We start from the raw sequence: 22,508 nt of genomic DNA on the forward strand, positions 1-22,508 counted from the left end.
GCTTTTTTGTCATCAGACAAACTAAGACTTGTGAAAATTTTCTAACTCTGTTCCTTGACTGCCTTTCCATTAGCTCTACTTCAGAGCAGCAGCATTTTTTTCCCCGTAAGCAGAGTCTCACTATGTAACTGAGACCAGCCTTGAGTTCTTAATTCTCAATTTATAAGAAGCGATTCTCTCCTTCTACCATATGAGCCCCAGACATCAGACTTAGGTTGTTGTCAGTCTTGGCAGCAATTGTCTTTAGCTGCTGAGCTAGTTCCCCTGCTCCTTAGCAACATCTTTTTAACTTCGGTTTTCCAATGAAAACCAATACTGCAAAAAGAAAAAACAGGACTAAAAAGGAAAGAAAACCCCACTAACGTCTAAATTCCCCTTCCCTCAGACAAAGTCGTATATCAGTGATCAGCTTTCTGAGGCACTGTGGCCCAGTCCAACCTTTTAATCAGGGATGGCAGACCATGCCTAGAGTTCTAGCATTCAACAATCAGAAAGGAACATCACTGCAGGTCTGAGGCCAGAGGCCAGAGCAAGACCACACAAAAAGACCCTCTTTTAAAAAAAAAAAAAAAAAAAAAGCCAGGTGGTGGCACACACCCTTAATCCTAGCACTCAGGAGGCAGAGACAGGCAGATCTCTATGAGTTTGAGGCCAGCCTTGTCTATAGAGCTAGTTCTAGGACAGACAGACAGACAGAGTTACAGAGAAACCCTGTCTTGAAAAACCAAGGGAAAAAAAAAAAAGAAGAAAAAAGATTAGGCCATGACTAATAAATCCCAGTCAGAATTCACTGTTCTTACCTCAAAGCTCTTACGTAAAGCATCAACACCAAGATAGAAGAGCATCTGCCATGTTTGTTCTTCAGCCCGGAGTTTTTGCCAGATGCGATGCAGTCGTTCATAAAGATGAATTCCCAAGCAGGTCAGAACTTCTTCTTGAGCTATATCTATTGTCTTAGCATGCCTTTCTCTTCGCCTATTCAGGACAATTCAACATTAATTCCTTAACCGAAACAGTAAAACTTGAAAATCCAGACTTTAAACACAGCCAGCCAGCCTGTCTGTCTGTCTGTCCCCCCCCCCCCCCCCCCACACACACACTTTTAACCATTGAGAAATGTACATTCAAGAACTGAATTCTAATATTGGTAAAGTAAGGTAATTCAGGAACTGGCTCTAAGGACATGGATTTTGGAGCCTAGAGAAGTCATGGAAGTGTGTATCTCACAGTAGACATGGTAGACTACTTTCAACTTCCAGTTATAGTAAAATTTAATCATTTTTTGGTAAGTTGGTTTGACAATGAATGGGGGGAGGCAATTCCAAAGTGATTCAATCACTTCTATAGTGCCAGTCTAGCAGAAGTATTCACAGTACTATAGTGAGCTTCTGAATTTAACAACTTCCAGCTGAAAACCAGTACTCAAAAGAGAGTTGACATAAAACCCAAAGGGAAAATGGGTTTGATGTATAACTATGAATAATTTAATTCCAATTTCATTCTCATTACAAAGCCAGAGATATTAATTTTGGCTGTTCTACCATTTAATAATGAAATAATAATATACACAGTCCATGAATTACATTCAAAAAAGCACTTCTTAACTCCCTGTTGCAAAAACCTAATTTCTATGCAAAACCATCATAGAGAATAAAATCTAAACATGATAAAGCAGGATGCATGGAGAAACATTCTTTTCAATCATTTTCAAGCAAAAATGATAATCTATAGTAAAAGCCTACCTCTTTTCCAGAAATGAGGAGCAGAGGATTAAACCAAACACCAGAATACTTTTCCCATAGTTTCATTCAATTAAGAAATCAATCTTTACAGGACACCTTAATCTGTACATATATCTTATGTAGTGAGGCAGAGGTGATAGAAACAAACTTTGAGTAATAAAATGAAGCAAAGCGCTAGATAGCCCATTCTAGCAAACTACATACTCATACCCTCCTGCGAACTCTGGCTCAGCACGACCCAAGAGATGTGCAATGAAGTCTGTTTCACAGCAAACATGTATGTGTCGCTCATGTGGACAGCACCGCAAGCCTTCATACAGTGCAGCACAGTAGCCCTTCTCTTTGCTGCAGTCAAGTTCACCAATGAGGATATTGTATGCTCGGAGAACTTTATTTTTGCAATCAGTGCAAAACCTGTTAAAAAAAACAAAAACAAAGAAACTGAAATTAACAATGAGGTAAGACTTCAGAAGCAGGTGGATCTTTTGTGAATTTAAAACCAGCCATAACTATAAAGTTTCAAAAGTAATAAAAAAATAAAAACATACATGTTAAATGCAAATTTAAGGATCATGGAATGCAGCATTGTTGACTGGAAATGATTTTAAACTGGAGAAGGACGTGGGCTACGAGTAAGGCAGATATATGCATGCTTCATGACATACATGTGATCCTCCTGCCTTCACAATCACCATGATCCACAAAATCTGGTTTCTCTAGTTTTGAATCACAAAACAAGAAAGAACCAGGATAGACTCTCAGCAGAGTCTCGCTGTGATGTACAAGAAATTCTGAGTCTGACTTAAATTCATTTTTCAAATAAATTCTGACATCACCTGCACCCATGTATACACATCCATGGTTCAGTTTATGAAGATGATTCATGACCAAGATCTCTGATCAAGACTCTATTCTTCTTGCCTGAAGGCTATACCCATAACGTAAAACCATGTGAGATGCTGTGAGACTCTTAGTAGGCAGCTCCTTAAACTCAGTGTTCCAAGGCAACACCATTTTCTTAGTTCCAACTTCTTCCTAGTTCCTGCTTTTATATATGGAACCAGCTAGTATAGCTGACTTTCACTGTCATTTCATTTCAGTTTACTCTCCCCTGGTTTAAACTGCCTGAATTCTTATTAGTATTATTATTTCAAGTATAGCATAGAAGAGAGAAGAAACATTTTAACAACAAAAAAGATGGCTCTAGGGTTAAGTGCTTCCTGATCTAAGGACCTGAATTCAGAACCAGCATGTACATTGGGTAGTTTACAAATGCCTGTAACTCCAGCTCTAGGAGATCCAATGCTTTCTTCTGGCCTCTGTAGGCACCTGCACTCATGTGCCCATAACCACAGACATACACAGAACTAAAACAAAAATGTATCTTAAAAAGAGAACAAGGGGGAACTAGGAAATGAATCAGTGAGTAAAGAGCTTGTTATGTAAGCATGAGGACCCACATAAAAAGATGAGCTTGACAGCATGCACATGTAGCCTAGAGCTGAAGGGCAAGAGATAGAGAGATCTGAGGCTTACTTGCTAGTCAGTCTAGCAAAATAGCAAGCTCCAGGTTTAGGTTCAGTGAGAGACCTGCTTTAGAGGAAGAAACTTGGTATCAACCTCTCGTCTATAAAGGTGTTCTCATGAACAAGTGCATTTGTATACACATGCACACACACTAGGTAGAGGAGGCTCATTACACTCCTTAGGCCATTCCTGAAACCTTGGCCTTGTAAAAATCTTCTTGCCTCTGCCTCCCCAGAAAGTGGAAATAGCAATGGCTACAGGCACACACCAACCTGCCTATTATTTCTGCCTTACGCTTCTTACTATTTTATTTATTCTTGCAACTATCATGTATTATTTTTACTGCCTTCAGGTCTTTCTGTCCCCATAAAAGATAATTATCTTTCTTTAAGGAAATAAATACATGTTAAATTAGAGGATATTTAAGCCTACAAGATTAGTAGGCAGTAAGACTGACAAGACTCACATTAAATCACTCTACTTCACTAACGCTTTGAAAATGATCATGGGGAAATTTAAAAATTAACTCAAAATAGATTGAAGACACCGATATTAAAACCTAAAGACATACAGAATACAGGCGGAAAATATCACAGCATTAGACTAGACAACAATTTCTTAGATATGATATCAAAACACAACAAAAGCAAAATATACTTCATTAAACTTCTAAGCTGGACTGGAGAGATGGCTCAGCTGTAAATAGCACTGGTTGTTCACAACTGTCTGTAACTCCAGTTCTAGGGGATTCAACACCCTCACACAGATATACATGGAAGCAAAACACCAATACACATAAAATAAAAAATAAATCATAAAAAAAAAAACTTTAAGTAGCAAAGGAAAGCTGGAGAAATGGCTCAGCAATTAAGAGTACTTGCTACTCCCAGAACTGGAGTTCAGTTCCAGCACTGACACAGTAGCTCACAGCTGTCTGGCTCTAATTCCAAGGGATCTGACGCCTCTTCTAACGTCCATGAGGCTCCTGCATACACATAATAAGAACAATCTACTAAAATAAATAAATACTAAAAAAAAAAAAAAAATGAGGAAGCCAGGAGGTGGTAGCACACACTTTTAAACCCAGCACTGCACAGGCAGAAGTAAAGAATTATCTGAATTTGAGGCCAACCTGGCCTACAGAATGAGTTCTAGGACAGCCAGAGCTACAGAGAAAAACCCTGTCTCTAAAAACCAAAGAAACAAAAAGAGTAAACAGTGGACAAGCAACCACAGTATCAGGGAAAACATCTGAATAGGGATTAATATCCAGAATATAAAAAATTCCTGTAAGTTCAATATAGTGATTTACACCTGTAATCCTAACACAGAGGAAGCCAAGCCTAACGTAAAGCAAAGAACATGGTCAACAAGTCAAAACGACAGCCTACAGAATGGGAAATGATCTTCAATAACCCCACATCAGACAGAGGTCTGATCTCTAAAATATACAAAGAACTCAAGAAATTGGTCACCAAAAGAACACATAATCCAATTAAAAAAAAAAAATGGAGTACAGACCTAAACAGAGAACTCTCAACAGAGGAATCTAAAATGGGTTCAAGACACTTAAGGAAATGTTCAACATCCTTAGTCATCAGAGAAATGCAAATCAAAACAACTCTGGCGTAAGAATGGCCAAGATCAAAAACACTGATGACAACTTATGCTGGAGAGGGAACACTTCCCCATTGCTGGTGGGAATGCGAGCTGGTACAACCTCTTTGGATGTCGGTGTGGTGATTTCTCAGAAAATTAGGAAACAACATTCCTCAAGTCCCAGTAATGCCACTTTTGGATATATATCCAAAGGATGCTCAATCGTGCCACAAGAACATGTGCTCAACTATGTTTGTAACAGCTTTATTTGTTATAACCAGAACCTGGAAACAACCAAAATGCCCCTCGACCAAAGGAATGGATAAGGAAAATGTGGTACATTTACACAATGAAGTACTACACAGCAGAAAAATATAACATCTTGAATTTTGAAGCCAGAAAACATCATTTTGAGTGAGGTAACCAAGACACAGAAAGACAATTATCACATGTACTCACCCATAGGTGGTTTTTAAACATAAAGCAAAGAAAGCTAGTCTACAAACCACAATCCCAGAGAATTTAGACAACAATGAGGACACTAAGAGAGACTTACAGATATAATCTACAAGGGAAGTAGAAAGTAGAAAAAGACAAGATCTCCTGAGTAAATTGGGAACATGGGAACCTTGGGGGAGGGTTGAAGGGGGAAGGGGAGAGGCAGGGAGGGGAGCAGAGAAAAATGTAGCGCTAAATAAAAATCAATTTAAAAAAACAAAACTAAAAAAATAAAATAAAATAAAACTAAAACACAGGAAACTTCAGAACATTAGTTTTGTTATACGACCCCAAAGATACCTTTTGGGTAAACCGATTCATACGTAAAAGACATAGGACAAACATTTTGTATTTTGTCTCCTCTCCCAAATCCAAATAATCAAGTACACTGTCTACTTTTTGATAACCAACCAAAAAGACAAAAATGAGAAAATTTGTAAATAAAAAAAGAAAAAGAAACTGAGTATACAGTTCATTAGTTTGTTGCCATTTAAACAATTTTGTTAACACCTATTTTTATAATTCTTGTTTTTTAAAGTGAAGGCAAAGTCATTATCTATATAAGTCAAATGTAGCAAATTTGTAATAACAGAACTGGCCCCAATAACAATGCAATCACTAGAGGATTCCTTTACCAGTTTCTTTCCTTTCCTAAAGGATTCCAAATGCTAATAGCACTTTAAAAATTCCTTTGTAACACTACTCTAAAAAGAAAAATTTGAGGTTACATGAAACAAATACATTGTAACTCTATTTAAAGGCTCTGACAAACAGAGGAAATATTTCAAATTAGGAAATGAAAAGCTTTTTAGGTGAAAGCCAGGTGGCTTGTATCCCAGGCTGCCTTGAACTCATGACCATCTAGTCTCTACCTCCCAAATGCTGGGATTACAATCTTGTTCAACCATGCCGAGTTTATGCTGGGTTGAGGATCTAACCCAGAGCTCATGCATGCTACAACTCTAGGCCAAAAAAAGTTGCTAATTTAATTTTGAAAACACATCAAATATGATTAATAATATATTCTTCCTAAAGTGATTAACTATACCTTTAATATATTCAATTCACCCATATTTCATGAAAGACCAATCTAGAATAACCAATAAAAATTACAAAAAAAAAAAGAAGACAGGAGAAACAGGAGAGATGGTATCCATGGTTAAGAACAAACACTACTCTTGTAAGACCGAATTTTGATTCCCAGCAACTATGTCAAGCAGCCCACAACTGCCTATAACTCCAGTTCTAAGAGTCCCAGCAACTCTGGTCTCTACAAGCTTCACGCACACTTAAAAATAATAAATACTGGGTGTGGTGGCCCATGTAATCCCAGCACTCCAGGGCTACCCTGTCTCAAAAAAAAAAAATGCATAATGATAATAACAAATCTTTAAAAAGAAGAGATAAGGCCGGGCGGTGGTGGCGCACGCCTTTAATCCCAGCACTCGGGAGGCAGAGGCAGGTGGATCTCTGTGAGTTCGAGACCAGCCTGGTCTACAAGAGCTAGTTCCAGGACAGGCTCCAAAACCACAGAGAAACCCTGTCTCGAAAAACCAAAAAAAAAAAAAAAAAAAAAAAAAAAGAAGAGATAAGAAGGCTAACACTCAAAAACCTGACTGAGAAATTAACTACCCTGACCCCTATTGCCAGATAATAACAGAAAGAATACTGGAATACTTTTATACAAAGGAAGCCAGTGATAGGCTACTCAGAATGACTGACACCTAAGATACCCTCCCCACTATATCATAATGAACTTTCCACTTACTTACCTGTGCTTTCGCAGATATGTTTCTAGTGTTTCTAAGAGACAACTGGAGTCAATTAAAACTACTTCATCCCTGCATTCCTGGGACATTAGTTCCCATACATCCATCCAACATCCTCTGTAAGAAGAGTAAGTATTAGTGACAAGGAGGCATATATGAGGTAAAAGATTTAAAAAGGCAGAATAAAGGAGTGCTTTGTTTTACCTGGCTGTTCCCTGGAAAGGTCCATAATGGAAAATGATCCTACACTTGCTGTCCTTCCTGTGGTCTTCACTACTTCTCTTATCTGTACTTAACTTCTCTGAACTGACACTGCTACTGCTCCCTTCACTGCAGTACAGTATGGTACAAAGCTTAGTGACACTGAGATAACCTCAAGAAATCATTTCTAAGGTCTATGTTAAAATCATGAATTCTTTAACATATTAAGAAATTAGTAAGATAACTCCACAAATTTGAATAACAGATTACATATTTAATCTTAATACATTGTTATTTAATGTGTTTCATATGTTTATTTCAAATACTTGACTATCAAGTTACTCGATATTATTTCACATTATTTACAGTTATAAAAATAGAAACTGGTTTATATGTTGAGCATTTTACAAGCAAATACACTTGAAATGTTCTAAAGCCAAAATGGTACTTAAAAAGTTATACAGTCTTTTCACCTATTAAACATGTATCGATCTTTAAACAATTGAAAATTCTCTATTTAATGTGATCATTAATGATTATTGTTTAAGGTACTCTTATTTACAGTTAGCCAATGGCAACAAAACTTATTTACCTTCACATTTCCAAGTAGCCATGAAAGTCATATATTAATCTAACAAAAATATGTTAAGTTTATACTTAATAATAATAATAATAGCAGGCTAAGATGCACACACTATACCGCCTATGCTAATAGGAAGTACTACACACATAATTTCTTTAAACTTACTGAGAATTTTCCCAGCCCCTCCTCCCCAACTAGTTTCAGTGGGCATTGGTCGTGCATTTTGCTGTGTGGCAGTTGTGCATTCCTACAGAAATGTCTAGATTCCAGTCAAGAATAGTCTTCTAGATTTTTTGCTAATCCTGAACTGGATCCTGCCTGATCTTCTGCAGGTCTCATTACAATCCTTGAAATTAAATGTCACACTTGCTTAAGATGGAATAACCTGAGTCTTTTCGTAGCTAAATAAGTATTTCTCAACTCCTAGCTTAACATCATGTCATTATACAATCCAGCACTTTAACCCCAATAAGGGGGAAGGGCCAAACCAAGGTTCAGTTCTAACTACTCTGACAGCGAAATGTCAGTTCCTGATCTATCTTGCATGTTAAATCCCCTCTCTCAATTCTCTATTCCTCTTTGACAGTCAGGTTTAAGTGACCTCCCACTGAGATCAGATCTAGGCCTTATGCCTCAGGTGATTCAAGACGTGCTTCCTGAAGAGTACTCTTTCAAAGTCACTTCCTCCTCCTCCTCCTCCTGTACTTTCCATTCGATCTAACCCACTACAATCTTGTATTCATCTTCTGTCCACTCCAATCTAGACTCTGCTTCCACTCAACCACCAGCTGTGCTCTTCATCAGAGCTGCTAAACCAGCGTTCACGATGGGGTCCTCAGTGACTCAGGAACATTCAATACAGCTGACCAGACCAGCTTCCTCCTACCCATTTGGCCATACTCAACTTTCTGATCAGCAGTTTCTGTTGCACCATTAACCAGAATCTCCCAGCACTCTCTGCTCTTGCTACATAATTTTACATACCGTTTTCTCATATTACCTTACCCTTAGTCACTAACTACTGGCCTACAAGTTTGGCCTGGATCTTTCTTTCAGATACCAAACTTCCAGACAGAAAATAACTAGCATTTACTTGCACAGCTAAAAGAACACTCAGTAAAGATGACTGAATCACTGCTCTTTATTAAGCTGAAACCCAGCGAGTATTCATTCCTTGAAAAAAAAGTGTGAAAATTTAACAAAAACCTGAGGAAAGAACATAAAATGAGGACTTCCAACAGCAAACAACTGTGGAAGCCTTTCAAGGCATCCTGACTAAACAGACTATAATCAGACTACTATCTACATACACTGGGGAATAACCAAAGCTATCTTAGCAAAGTCACACTCAAGATCAACTAGCTCCATTTATATTCACTTCACATTCAATAAACAATCTTCAAAAAATTGACTTTCCATGTAGAGAAGTTATACCTGAAAGGGAACATGAAGGTTACAGAGATTTATTTTTTCACTTGAAGCTACAAGATTGGAAGATGTAGCTACTTATCCATTAAATAGAAGGAGATATCTGGCAAAGCAGAGTAGAAGTTGGAACAAAACAAGAAGAACTGGTCTTCACATAAAATAGCATTGAGAACAGATATATAAGATGCTGGGCTATCTATTGCTTTTTATTAGTCCTCAATAAAGTACATGTATAAAGAGGCTAAAGTGTAACTTAGTGGTAGAATACCTGATTAGTACTCATGTGTGAAGCCCTGGATTCAATCCTCAGAACCACAAAAATAACAAAAAACAAAACCGAAGAGAAGGACGAGGAAGAGGAGAAAAAAGCAAAACCAAAAGGCAGGCTTTTTTTTTTTTTTTTTTTTTTTTACTATACCATACTGCTTAGCTCATTTTCTAATGGGACAATGGAGACCGAAATGAGCAGCTTTTAGAGGAGTCCTCTATCGAACGATACTGATAAAAACACGTACTTAAGACAGATGTAGAAGCCAGTCCATGCCCGCTATCTCAGTACTAGGGAGGTACTGACAGGATCAGGAGCGCAAGGTAAACTTCCACTATACAAACTATACAGAATGTTTAAGGCCAGCCAGGGCTGCATGAGACCGTTTTCAAGTAACAACAAAATCCCACAAGAATGCAAAATAACTTACTTAGGAGCTACTCTAGACTATAAAGACCTTTGTTGGTTTCATAATACCCTGTGTATTTAGATTCTCTGGAATATATGGCTCTTGTTTAGATTCTACCTCAACAGACCAGTGCAAAAAGATACTGTTAGAGGGGCTGGAGAGATGGCTCAGAGGTTAAGAGCATTGCCTGCTCTTCCAATGGTCCTGAGTTCAATTCCCAGCAACCACATAGTGGCTTACAACCATCTGTAATGGGGTCTGGTGCCCTCTTCTGGCCTGCAGGCATACACACAGACAGAATATTGTATACATAATAAATATTTTTAAAAAAAAAGATACTGTTAGGCACAATAAGGAAATCTTGAGTATCAACTGAGTATTAGATAATTATAGTTAACTCTGCTGTTAATATAGTTAATGCCCATTGTGGGCATGAAAATGTTCACCTGTTTTAAAGATGTATGTGAACAGAGAATAGCAGGTGCCTTGAACTTTCCTTAAAATACTTCAGCAAAGAAAAAGGCAGATAGATGAGTGACACAAATGTTTCAAAGTTTGGTAAGCACTGAATCTGAGCACAGCACACAGGATGGGAGGAGTGCCTACAGTCTCCATTTGTGCTCAGAAGGCTGAGGTTGGGGATCACTTGATCCTGACTAGCTTAAGGCAACATACTGAGATGCTGTCTCAAATATTAAGTCTCTACTTCATCGTCTTTCTACTTCTCTATATTTAACAGCTTTCTTGATTTTTTTTTTTTTTTTGGTCTTGCTTATTTTTGAGAGTCAGGGTCTCACTATGTAGCCTTGACTAGCCTAGAACTTGTTATGTAGACCAGCCTAGCTTCAAACTCAAAGGGATTCACCTGCATCCGTTTCCAAGTATTGTGCCACATACTGGGCCCTGATAAATGTTTTTTCTTTTTTTTTGGTTTTTCAAGACAGGAAAACTGTAGCTGTGGAGCCTGTCCTGGAACTAGCTCTGTAGACCAGGCTGGTCTCAAACTCACAGAGATCCGCCTGTCTCTGCCACCTGAATGCTGGGGTTAAAGACATGCACTACCAGCACCTGGCTGATAAAATTTTTTAAAACATTATTTTTCCTGGGCATAGGAAGACCTGGGTATCTAGGTCTTTATGTTAAGGAAAATGTCTATAAGATGGTTCCAACGACATTGATATATTTAAGTAAACTTAGAACACTTTTATTTCACCTTATTCTCCTCCAAACAAAATTTTCTTTAAAATTCCCTTTAAATTATCCTCCCCAAGTAGTTATTAAAGGCAAACCAGCAAACAACTGAGGCACTATGCCAGGAAATAGGGGCAAACCAGTAATATACACTAAACCAAGAAAACTGAAAATTAATTATACAAACACACTACCATAACTTATTAAGGATTTTTAAATCCTTAATAAATTAGGAAAACCTAGAAATAAGACAAAAATAATTTAAACATGATAGTACATCAAAGAATATTACTACTTTGAAAACTTTAAAATCAGTGACATAAATTTCTCAAAAAATTCCTTGTAAAACACACTTAAGGGAAAAACTTACAAGTCAGTAACCTTACAGTTTCAATGCAGAAAAGCCAATAGAAACCAAGAACATTATATATTTTGACATATGTCAGAATGTAATCCAGTTAACGCAACTAGCAATATATTATCATTTTTGCTGAATATGACCAACATTTACATACTTAAACATCAATGAAGCATTTTGGTATGTACTTCTACTTACCCCAAAGGTTTAGGCTTGTGTGTATCTAAGGAGTGCAACTGACATCGCTTGTTCTTCTTACTTTTTGGAATAGCATCTATCATATCATTTAGTTTGGACCTAGTGAAAAATAAACCATTAAAGGTTTGTTATTTCACTTTCAAATTTTGAAAATCTCTATTAGATGCCTTTTTGTGAGAAGTATATTTAACAGTATTACAGAGACATTACCTATCCTGAACATGTCTTCAATAAACTCTTTTTTTTTTTTTTTTTTTTTTTTGGTTTTTCGAGACAGGGTTTCTCTGTGGTTTTGGAGCCTGTCCTGGAACTAGCTCTGTAGACCAGGATGGTCTCGAACTCACAGAGATCCGCCTGCCTCTGCCTCCCGAGTGCTGGGATTAAAGGCGTGCGCCACCATCGCCCGGCTCTTCAATAAACTCTTATGCAAAGCTGTCTACACTTTTTCCCTCCCCATTTCTAGCCAGTTCAGCAGGAAGAAACCTACTTCAATTCAAGCAATGCCTTCTTTCCCTAGACTATCACTCTTATCCTGGTACCTACCATGTGTCTGACACCCTGACATTTTAGAGACTGCTTACATGACTTTCACCCAGCTTCCTTTACTCAAATGTTATACAAATACATACTATCTTTGAGAGGTCAACCACAAAAATTTTGTATGACTATACAATGTTGGGCTGGCAAGATGGCTCGTGGGTAATGGGAACTGGCTGCCAAGCCTGATGATTTGGGATTCACATGGTAGAAGAACTGACTCCCTAAAGTTGTCCACTGACCTTCACACAAGCTATTGCATGGGAGCGCACACAAATAAATGTAAAACATATAGTGAATGTATATATACAGAATAAATATATGTAATGTGTAATACTACTACATACCATATACATCCAACCAATTAGCAAAGCCTGTCAATTAACTTTTATAATTTTCATACATATCTACAATCCTATCACTTATCTCCCTTGTTGAACCCACTAATCTCTAGTTAACCAATTACAATTTCCCAAATGGTTCCATAGTGTCACCATTGCTTTTTACATTAGAATTCACTCCGCAGCAAGAGTAATCCTTTTAAATCATAATATCAAATTATGAAATTATGTTATTCCTCTGAAGTTTCTTTTTTTGTTTTTTAATTTTCCCCAAGCAGTTAAAATCCAAAGCCCTGTCAGAGCTATAGCTCAGAGGTAGAATACTTGCCTAATAAGCATGGGGTCCTGGGCTCAATCCATTGAACTTCAAAAATGAGTAAAAATAAATCAGAAGTCTCTACCATCACCTCCAAACTGAAGAGCCTCCAAGTTTGGTCTTTTAATACCTTTTCTTACTGATACTTAGTAAACGACACAAGAAAATACTGTTGATAAACAATTAAAATCTCTAACTTAGCATATACAAAAGAACACTGAAAAACTTCTGCCTAGTCTTGCCATCTCAGTAAAAGGAAATCATCTGTTATACTTTAAAAACAAACAAACAAAAAACCTGTTAGCCGGCAGTGGTGTCGTACGCCTTTACTCCCAGCACTTAGGAGGTAGAGGCAGACGGATCTCTGTGAGTTTGAGGCCAGCCTGGACTACAGAGTGAGTTCCAGGACAGAGTCCAAAGCTACACCGAGAAATCCTGTTGCGAAAAACCAAAAATAAAAAATAAAACTTAAAGACCTAAACTATTTTAATTACATTTATATATGTATGTATGTATGAAAGTATGCAACTGGGTGAGTTCAATCACAAGTTAAGCTCAGAGGGCAACTTTTGGGAGTTGGTTCTCTCCTTGAACTGTGTGGGTGCTGGTAAGCCATTAGTCTTGACAAGAAGTATCTCGGTCTGCTTATACATTATACCACAAACCTAAGATACAGAAGCTATCCCTCCCCTTATTAATCTATACAAAATCCCCAAAATATTTCAGGATCCTATCATTTCTTAGTGTCTTTATCACCAGTAACCCAAGTCACTTTCCCCATTTATCATTAAACAACCTATTTCTCCAAATGTTTATACTTTGCACCCTCTTCACTTTATTCTGAACACAAAGGTCACTGGAGGCCAAATTTCAAGTCAGATTGTCTGCTCATCTGCTCAGAACTCTGCAAAGCTTCCCGTCTACTCAGAGTAACCACCTCAGCATGACTATGAGGCACTGCCATGACTGAACCTTTATTACTCTTCTGATCTGACCTTTTATTACTGTTATCATCAGACTCCAGCCAACACGGTCTCCTTGCTGTTCTTCAGACAAGTCAAGAAAACGCTAACCTCTGGCCCTTTATGCTTGTTCTTCCTTTTGTACCTTCATCCAGACAGATGTAGGGCTCCCTTGCTTACTTTATTCATCTATTATCAGAAGGGTGTTCCCAGACCACACCTTCACAGTAATTTGATCCACTCATTTTCTTACTTCTGCCCATCTTACTGTTTTCTTTGTGACTTATATTCAACCATTTATTTGCTTACTATATACCTCTCTCCACACTAGAGTAGAAATTAGAAGTTACTCAATAAAACTGTTAAGTTCAATCTTTACCCTAGAGAGATTTAGGGGAAAGGCCCCACTCTTATAAAGTTGTTTAAAATTAACTATTTTATTAATAAGTTGTTTCTTAATTAACCATACTTACCCATGTACATAAAATAATGTATAAAGTTTCTTTGCATCAGTCATGCAGCTTCGAGTTAGAGATAGTACTCCCTTGGGCCCTACTGTCAGAGGTTCAAGGGCAGGATTTCCAGAATCTACAAGCTGAGAAAAGAGGCGTTCCACACTGCGCCGACAACCAACACATGGAACAAGCTGAGAAAGTGCACTCAAGACTTCCCGGGATGTTACCACCATGGCAATACTTAGATCTTGTTGCTTAAGCATACTATGTCGCTGAAAGTAAAAAGAAAGATGAATACTTCTTAAAATATAAAATTACTTTTTCATTACTGTTTGGCTTCTATACTTGGGTAAAAAAAAGCCTATCTTACCAATGTAGGAGCCTACAATGCTAGTGTACATGAATATCTTCTGCTGAGTGTGACAAGGAAGAAAAATGAATGAATAGGAACCACAGCAATAAAGAAATGAGAAAACACTGGTAATTTCTACTTAAGGGAGTTAACAGTTATAATTAACATTCCCAGAAAAATAGGTAAGAAAAGAATATTCAAATATTTCTTCATTTTTACTATTAATTTTTCATGCTAAGTGCACCCCCTTAATCCCAGCAATCAGGAAGTAGAGGCAGGTGGATTTCTGTGAGTTCAAGGACAGCCTAGTCTACAGAGCGAGTTTCAAGGCAGGCCTCAAAGCTAAAGAGAAACCCAGTCCTGAGAAAGAAAAATAAATAATAAATAAAAATAAATAAAAAGGAGGGGTTCTTAAGTATATATATAATTTTTTTTTGCTGTTGTTTGTTTTCCATGTTTATATGTGTAACACAGCTCTGGCTGTACTGGAACTCAATTTGTAGATCAAGCTGGCTTCAAACTCACAAAGATCTGCCTGCCTCTGCCTCCCAAGTGCTAGGATTAATGGCACGTACCACCACTGCTTGGCTTAGTTATATATTTTTGAGTATTTGAGAATTATCTTTTTCCTAAATAAACAAAAAATTAGAAAATTTACATTATAGGATTACCTTTTAAAAAAGAAACGTGTGTGTGTGTGTGTGTTACTAGGGACAAAATGGGTAAACATTTTAGCACCAACTCACAGCCCTGGCCCAACAAGTTCTTGATAAAATGTTGCAAATCCTATTTTGTAAAAACTAGGAAAGATGACCTGTTAAACTTTTTTTTTTTAAATATTTGTTTATTATGTATACAGTATTCTTCCTGCAGGCCTCATTACAGATGGTTGTGAGCCACCATGTGGTTGCTGGGAATTGAACTCAGGACCTTTGGAAGAGCAGGCAATGCTCTTAACCGCTGAGCCATCTCTCCAGCCCCGTTAAACTTTTTGAACCTATAAAATGTGAACAAAACCCAATTCTTTCACATGATCTGTAAATCTAGGTAACTACATTTACTACAACAGTAAAAAATGAAATCAACTTTAGTGTACTACTAATACCTAATGAGAAGCCTAGGTAAAACAAATCAGAAGCTACTGTGTGGTGGGAAAAGCCTTTAATCTCAGCACATGCAGGGAAGATGCAAGAAATCTCTGTGAGTTCAAGGTCAGCCTATTCTATTCTGAGTTTCACTAAACAGTGAGAGCTGGTCTCAAAAACACAAATAACAGAAAAAGAAATTAGAAGTTACAGTTAAATATTAAATGGTTTAAAACATACACTATACACGATTAAAAAAAACAATGATTTTAAAACTTTACCTGAATAAACTGCTTTAATTGTGCACCATTATTCTGATGTCCATCAAGATTTAAAACATTGTCAGGAAATTCCATCACCATCTTAAAAGGCAAACAGAACAGAAACGGCTCATATGATCCTTTAGACACATTCTACAGCATACTTTATAAAAACGATTAGGTAAAAACTTCTATAAAGTCAGACCATCTCCTACAAAAGGGAGTCTTAATCAGTGTACAAGCTTTTCTATTTTTAAATTTAGTATACGTGTATGAATGCACACACATGCATTCGGTAAGATGATACTTTGCAGGAGTCAACTTTAATTCTACCAAATGGACCTTGGGGATCAAACCCAATTTTCCAGTCTTGGTAGACAGTACCTTTACCCACTGAGCTACCTTGCTGGCCTAAAGTCAGACACAATATGGCCAATAGGAAACAAACACACTGAATTCAAACACACAGTTGGAATCCAGGCTCTGTCACTTAGTATCTATGCTAAGACTCTCAAGTTATTTAACCTGTCTATTTCCTTAATTATAAAATAAGAGTAAGTAATAACTTCTAATACCTACTTAACACGGCAGTTGTAAGAATTAATTTGTATTTTCTAAAGTGGCAATGGTGAATAATATTTAGTAGGTAAACCAATATAGTTAGCGCCCTGTAACTGTGGACTCTAAAGACTCATGTTTGTTAAAATACATATGAGGGTCAGTGACCTGGCTCACAATAAAGGTGCTTGCCACCAAGTCTGATCATCTGAGTTTGAGCCCTGGAACCCAAAGGTTGAAAGGAAGAGAATAAACCTCTACAAATTGTCTTTTAACCTCTACATGTTCACTGGGGCATATCTGCCCCATCCTCTACCCTCGCAAATAAACGTAAAAACTTTGGGGGGAAATACCAAACTAAAACATATTTTGAGTTGAGATATTAACTTAGTAGTAGAGTACTAGCCTAGCTAGTACTAACAGAACCTACTGAAGGCTCTGAGTTTAATTCCCTCAAAAACAAAATCTATGTAACATAGAACATAGTATCGAGCATTTAGTAAAGGTCTGTTCTACCTATGATGACAATGGACGCCCTGAGGAATTTTAGGAGGCTTCAGTGTGTGACGACACTGATCAATGACATTAAAGTCCATTAAGCAGAGGGAGGCCTGGAGAGATGACTCAGTTGTTAGAAGCACAAACTGCCCTTCCAGGGGACCTTTACATTCCCAGCACTATAATCAAGCAACTCAAATGCCTACAACTCCAGTTCCAAGGGGATCCAGTGCCTCTTATTCTGATGGTATAATACTCATCATGTACACAAACTCACACACAACACACACACACACGTGCAAGTATGTACATAAAATTATATATGACCAAGGAAAGAGTTTAACTGTAAGATGTATCAGAAATGTGACAATGCCGTCTTCAAAAACATGTACAGGACTAGAGAAACAGCTAGGCAGATAATAATGCAAATTTGTTCTTACAAAGGACCTGAATTCCACTCCAGCACCCATTATGATGGCTCACAACTGTCTATTAACTACAATCTCAGGGGATCCAAAACCCTCTTCTAACATCTGAGGGGACCGGGCACACAAGTGGTACACAGATACATGTGAGCAAAACATTCATATACTATATATTTTATACCTATCTTAACTGAAACAATGTAAAAGATATCAAACACTACACAAGGACAAACTCTTTCCAGATAACAAGGGCCTCAGATTCCTATATACCCAAAAAAATCAAGTCAAGATAAAGAGCATCATTTAAGGCAAAAACAACAGCAAACTTTGGTGAATGTTGCCTTAAAAAGATCTGGAAGGGCCGGGCGATGGTGGCGCACGCCTTTAATCCCAGCACTCGGGAGGCAGAGGCAGGCGGATCTCTGGGAGTTCGAGACCAGCCTGGTCTACAAGAGCTAGTTCCAGGACAGGCTCCAAAACCACAGAGAAACCCTGTCTCGAAAAACCAAAAAAAAAAAAAAAAAGATCTGGAAGGATGGGGGTATAAAGTAGATATGTGCTTGCCTAACACGTACAGAGCCCTGGACTCAAACACTAGCACTGCACACATCCTCATGTGTATATAGGCATATAATTCCAGAATTTAAGGAAAAGCAGGAAGGTTAGAAGTTCAAGGTCATCTCTGGCTCAGTGGAGATAGGCTACTTGAGTCACTGTCAAAACAAAAAGAAAAAAGAAAAAAAACCCTCTCCTCCAACTAGCACCATGAGGATCTGCTTCTTTAACAGAGATGACTATTATTTTCTTCTCTTCATATTAAGAATGATTAAAAACATGGTCACTCTAACAATAATGAAGGCTTCAATAGAGAAAAGAAAATACAAGCAGTTGTTTTATTTTTTTCTGAATTTGATAAAAGAATACTGTTATATGAAACAAAAGAAATGGATATTAGAGCAAATTAACCATCCAGAGGATTTCAGTTTCACAAATTCAAAACTGCATAGACGCCGGGCGGTTGTGGCGCACGCCTTTAATCCCAGCACTTGGGAGGCAGAGGCAGGTGAATCTCTGTGAGTTCGAGACCAGCCTGGTCTACAAGAGCTAGTTCCAGGACAGGCTCCAAAGCCACAGAGAAACCCTGTCTCGAAAAACCAAAAAAAAAAAAAAAACTGCAAAGACAACTTTGCATGCATATAGCTTTATCTTACAAGACAACATATGACATTTTTTCTTACATGTTCATATCTTTTCCAAACATATTTCTTCTGTATTTGTTTCAGTTAAGATAGGGTCTGATGCTACCAAAGCTGGTCTGGAACTCCTGATCCTTCTACCTCCACCTCCCACATGCCGAGATTACAGTCATGAGACACTGTGAGGGTTTCTTTGCAAGTAGTACACATACGACTTATTTATCAAGGGGAAGTCATTGTTCCCTGCTTCTAATTCTACAGTAATTTTATCACCTTGCAAGACTGCACCATCTCAATAGTTTTTAGTTTACAAAGTTTCTTCTTCCATAAGCATATAGAAAATGTCCAAACCTCACTGTCTCAAGGCTCAATTACCCAATTTTTAAGTTTATCCATCGCAATACCTTGTTTCTCCTTTATCTTTTCAGCCATCTCTTTATTAGCCCCAATTCATGGTGGTAACGACCCTGCGGCTTCAATACTTATTAGGTGTGTTCTAAGCACTATGGTATCACCTTTACTAACACTACTAAGTAAAACTGAAGTCACTGAGCTAATGCTGAAGCCCTAAATAATCTCTTGAGAATCACTTTAATTAACAAGCAAAATATCTAACAATGTATGTTGTCCACTATACTTAATGTAATCAAATTAACTCAAATTTTAAAGTAATAATCCCGGTATTAAAAACCCTGGTCCAAGCTAGACATGATGGCACACTTATAATCCCAGCACACAGAGACTAAGGCAGGAAAATCATGGGTTTGAGGCCAGCCTGGGCTACACAGAAAAACCTACCTTATCCCCTACTTCATGATCATCATCACTAAGAAATTCTGGTCCTGAAAACTAAACTGAAAATAGTTAACAGGCGAGGAATGTGGCTCCTTGCCTAGCATGAACAAGGCCCTAGGATTGGCCCCAGCACTGAAAACAGTTCAATTAACCTACATTCTTTTAGAATCACCTCACAGGGTTAAAATATAAGAAATTTAGCTGTCAAGCAAGACTTATAATCTGGAGTATAGCACTTGTTTAATATGAGCAGTCCTGGGTTTAGGCTCCAGAATACAACAAAACTAGGTGGAAGGCAGAGAGCCAAACATTAAGACCTATCAACCAACCTTTTAAAAATTACAATCATTCAGTGGCTTATGAGGCTAAAGAAAAAGGATCAATAGTTCAGCCAGGGCCATCAAGATCAAGATGGCTCAGCAGGTTAAATAAAGCATTTGCTGCAAAGACTGATGACCCAAGTTCAATCCCTAGGACCCACGTTAGGAGACAAACAACTCCAAGTTGTCCTCTGACCTCCACTTACATGGGCATGGGGTGAGATACACATGCTTATACACATAAACACATGTATAAATAAATAGTTTTTTAAAAAGGTTTGAAACAGCCTGGCCAATTTATTGAAACCACAACTCAAAATTTAAAGGGAAGATGGTGTTGGCAATTGAGAGATGGCTCAGGAGTTAGGAGTTGCTCTTTCCAGAAGAGCAGTTTTGATTCCCAACATTCATACAGTGGACTCACAATTATCTGTAACTCCAGTTTTAAGTGATCAGACCTCCTCTTCTGGCTGACAAAAGCACCAGACATACACATGGTTCATAGATATACATGTAGGCAAAACAACAACATACATAAAAATAAAAACTTCTTTAAAGGGATGGGGATGTTTGCTCCAGTAGAGAGAGCATTTGCACAGCATATGGGGGACACTGGGTTCAAACACCAGTAAAACACACACACATATGCTACACATACCAAGGAAAAGAAAAAAATAACAAATATACAGGTGTCAAGACTCTTACCAACCAGTATAAATGTCAAAATCAAACCCATCACAGAGCCTTCCTGAATTGGATACTTTCTATTTTCTCTTGAACATCCATTTGAGCCAAAGACTCTGTCCTAAATAAATAACTACCTCAACCTCGCCTTTCAAACATTTAGGATAACAGCTTTTATTTGTATTATTTTTTGGTCAACTAGTATATGACAATGTTTTAAGAGAACAGTAAGAAAAGTAGAAGGCAAAGAGGCCACTAGCACTATTTTCTCCATTCTTTCAAACCACTTCCTTGACTTAATCTTAGATTCTAGGTTACCTAAAGGAAGACAGCCCTGTAAAGTACTTGAGGTGTGGTTTCACAGAGGAATCATTAGTGTTCAGCTGCATGATGAGGATACCTATCCAGAGCCATCCAAAAATAGAACAAGTCATTGCGCAGCAATTACTGCTTTGTAAAGTTTATTGCATCCATTAGTGATTTTCACTCTTAAGCATCTGTCCCAGTTTTACCTGACCACAAAAAAAAAAAAAAAAAAAATGGTTTCAGACCATTCTCATGAGCTCTAACCGACGAAATTAAGTTTGTATTTATCAAAATTAATGTTATTTTTGTTTTGCTCTCTTGTGTCACTACTCATAAAACTATTTTTAACATGCATCTCCCCCAGGAAAGTTAAATATTAGCGAGTTGAAAGAAAACACTAAATATTTGTAGCAAATGATAAACTATTAATTCTCCAGTGTTAACATTTTCTTCCTTTTAGGCTCAGTTGAAAACTGCTACCAATTTCTAGTCCATTTATTACTTTGTATGGGGGGGGGGCATATTTGCATGCCAGAGATGCTTGTTTAGAAGTCAGTTGTTCCCTCCTACCATGTATGTCCCAAGAATGGAACTCATATCATGTGGCAGCAACCACCTTTATCCACTAAGCCATTCTGTCACCCCAGTTTACAGTTCGTTTGAATTAAAAGGGTTGTCTTCTAAAAATGTTGTAGTAATTTGACAGTATCAATCAAGAAACTTGTAAAACATTCTAATCCTTCAGGAAGTATATTTCCAAAAGCCCAAGGGGAGGAAAATTAATGGCTCAATGCATTGTCCATATTCCTATAGCATTATTCATAGCAAAAATTAGCAGCCAGACTTCATAGAAGGACACTATGAAGTATCATACAACTTATACAACCATTAAAAAAACAACAAAAGCAGTGGTACACATCTTCAATCATAGCAGTTGAGAGGCTGAGATAGGAGGATCATTTAAGCCCAGGAATTTGAGAACATCAAAACCCTATCTTTAAAAAGATGAGCAGGCCATCAAAATGGCTTAGTAGGTAAAAGTGCTTGCTGTCAAGCCTGACAACTTGTCTTCCATCCCCAAACCTACACAGTGGAAGAAAACTGTCCTCTGACTCCCACATATGTACTATGGCATACACACCTACACACAATAAATAAACGTATACACAAATTTTTTAAAAAAGAGTATAAAATATTCTGGACAGTGTAGCTCAACTTTGCCTGTGTGTAGTGATAACTAGAATGAGCTCTAATGCTGCTTCTCTCTGAGACATAGAGTAATTTGTTTTGTGGTTATCTGTTAAGATTTGATAAGAACTACATCTTTTAATTTTATTTACCCCTTTTTCAAATCTTGCTGACGAGGAAGAAGGAGAGACAGCTCAACAGTTAAGAGTGTACACTGCTCTTGCAGAGGACTGTAGTTCCTGGGGGGTCTAATGCCTCTGTTGACTCCCTCAGGCTCCTGCCCACACATGGTGCATATACATACACTCAGGCACACACACATACACATAAAATAAAAATATTTTTAATCTTGTTGAAAGAAACTAATTCTACAAAGATAATGTCTAAAATAAAACCTGCATTCTTTCTGTCAACTATTTTATACTTCTAAAATACTATAGCTACACAACCTGATACTTT

The 22,508-nt window shown here is 37.6% G+C and overlaps 1 protein-coding gene across 6 annotated transcripts in view; it reads right to left on the reverse strand.

The window, feature by feature from the left end:
* The window catches only part of Ggnbp2 (gametogenetin binding protein 2), a 36,333-nt gene that overhangs the window by 9,682 nt on the left and 4,143 nt on the right, over positions 1-22,508 (reverse strand). For 3 of the 6 annotated variants that reach the window (XM_057774586.1, XM_057774585.1, XM_057774587.1), the window contains 6 exons: positions 16,101-16,181; positions 14,401-14,654; positions 11,772-11,870; positions 7,139-7,252; positions 1,947-2,156; positions 801-975 (listed from right to left, as the gene is read on the reverse strand). In XM_057774586.1, the coding sequence (XP_057630569.1) occupies positions 801-975; positions 1,947-2,156; positions 7,139-7,252; positions 11,772-11,870; positions 14,401-14,654; positions 16,101-16,181 (933 nt within the window). Of the gene's footprint in view, positions 1-800; positions 976-1,946; positions 2,157-7,138; positions 7,253-7,339; positions 7,466-11,771; positions 11,871-14,400; positions 14,655-16,100; positions 16,182-22,508 lie in introns of all 6 variants that reach the window. The other 3 variants (XM_057774588.1, XM_057774589.1, XM_057774584.1) reach the window with 3 other exon arrangements.

The sequence above is a fragment of the Chionomys nivalis genome, chromosome 7, assembly GCF_950005125.1.
Source record: "Chionomys nivalis chromosome 7, mChiNiv1.1, whole genome shotgun sequence".
Lineage (NCBI taxonomy): Eukaryota > Metazoa > Chordata > Mammalia > Rodentia > Cricetidae > Chionomys > Chionomys nivalis.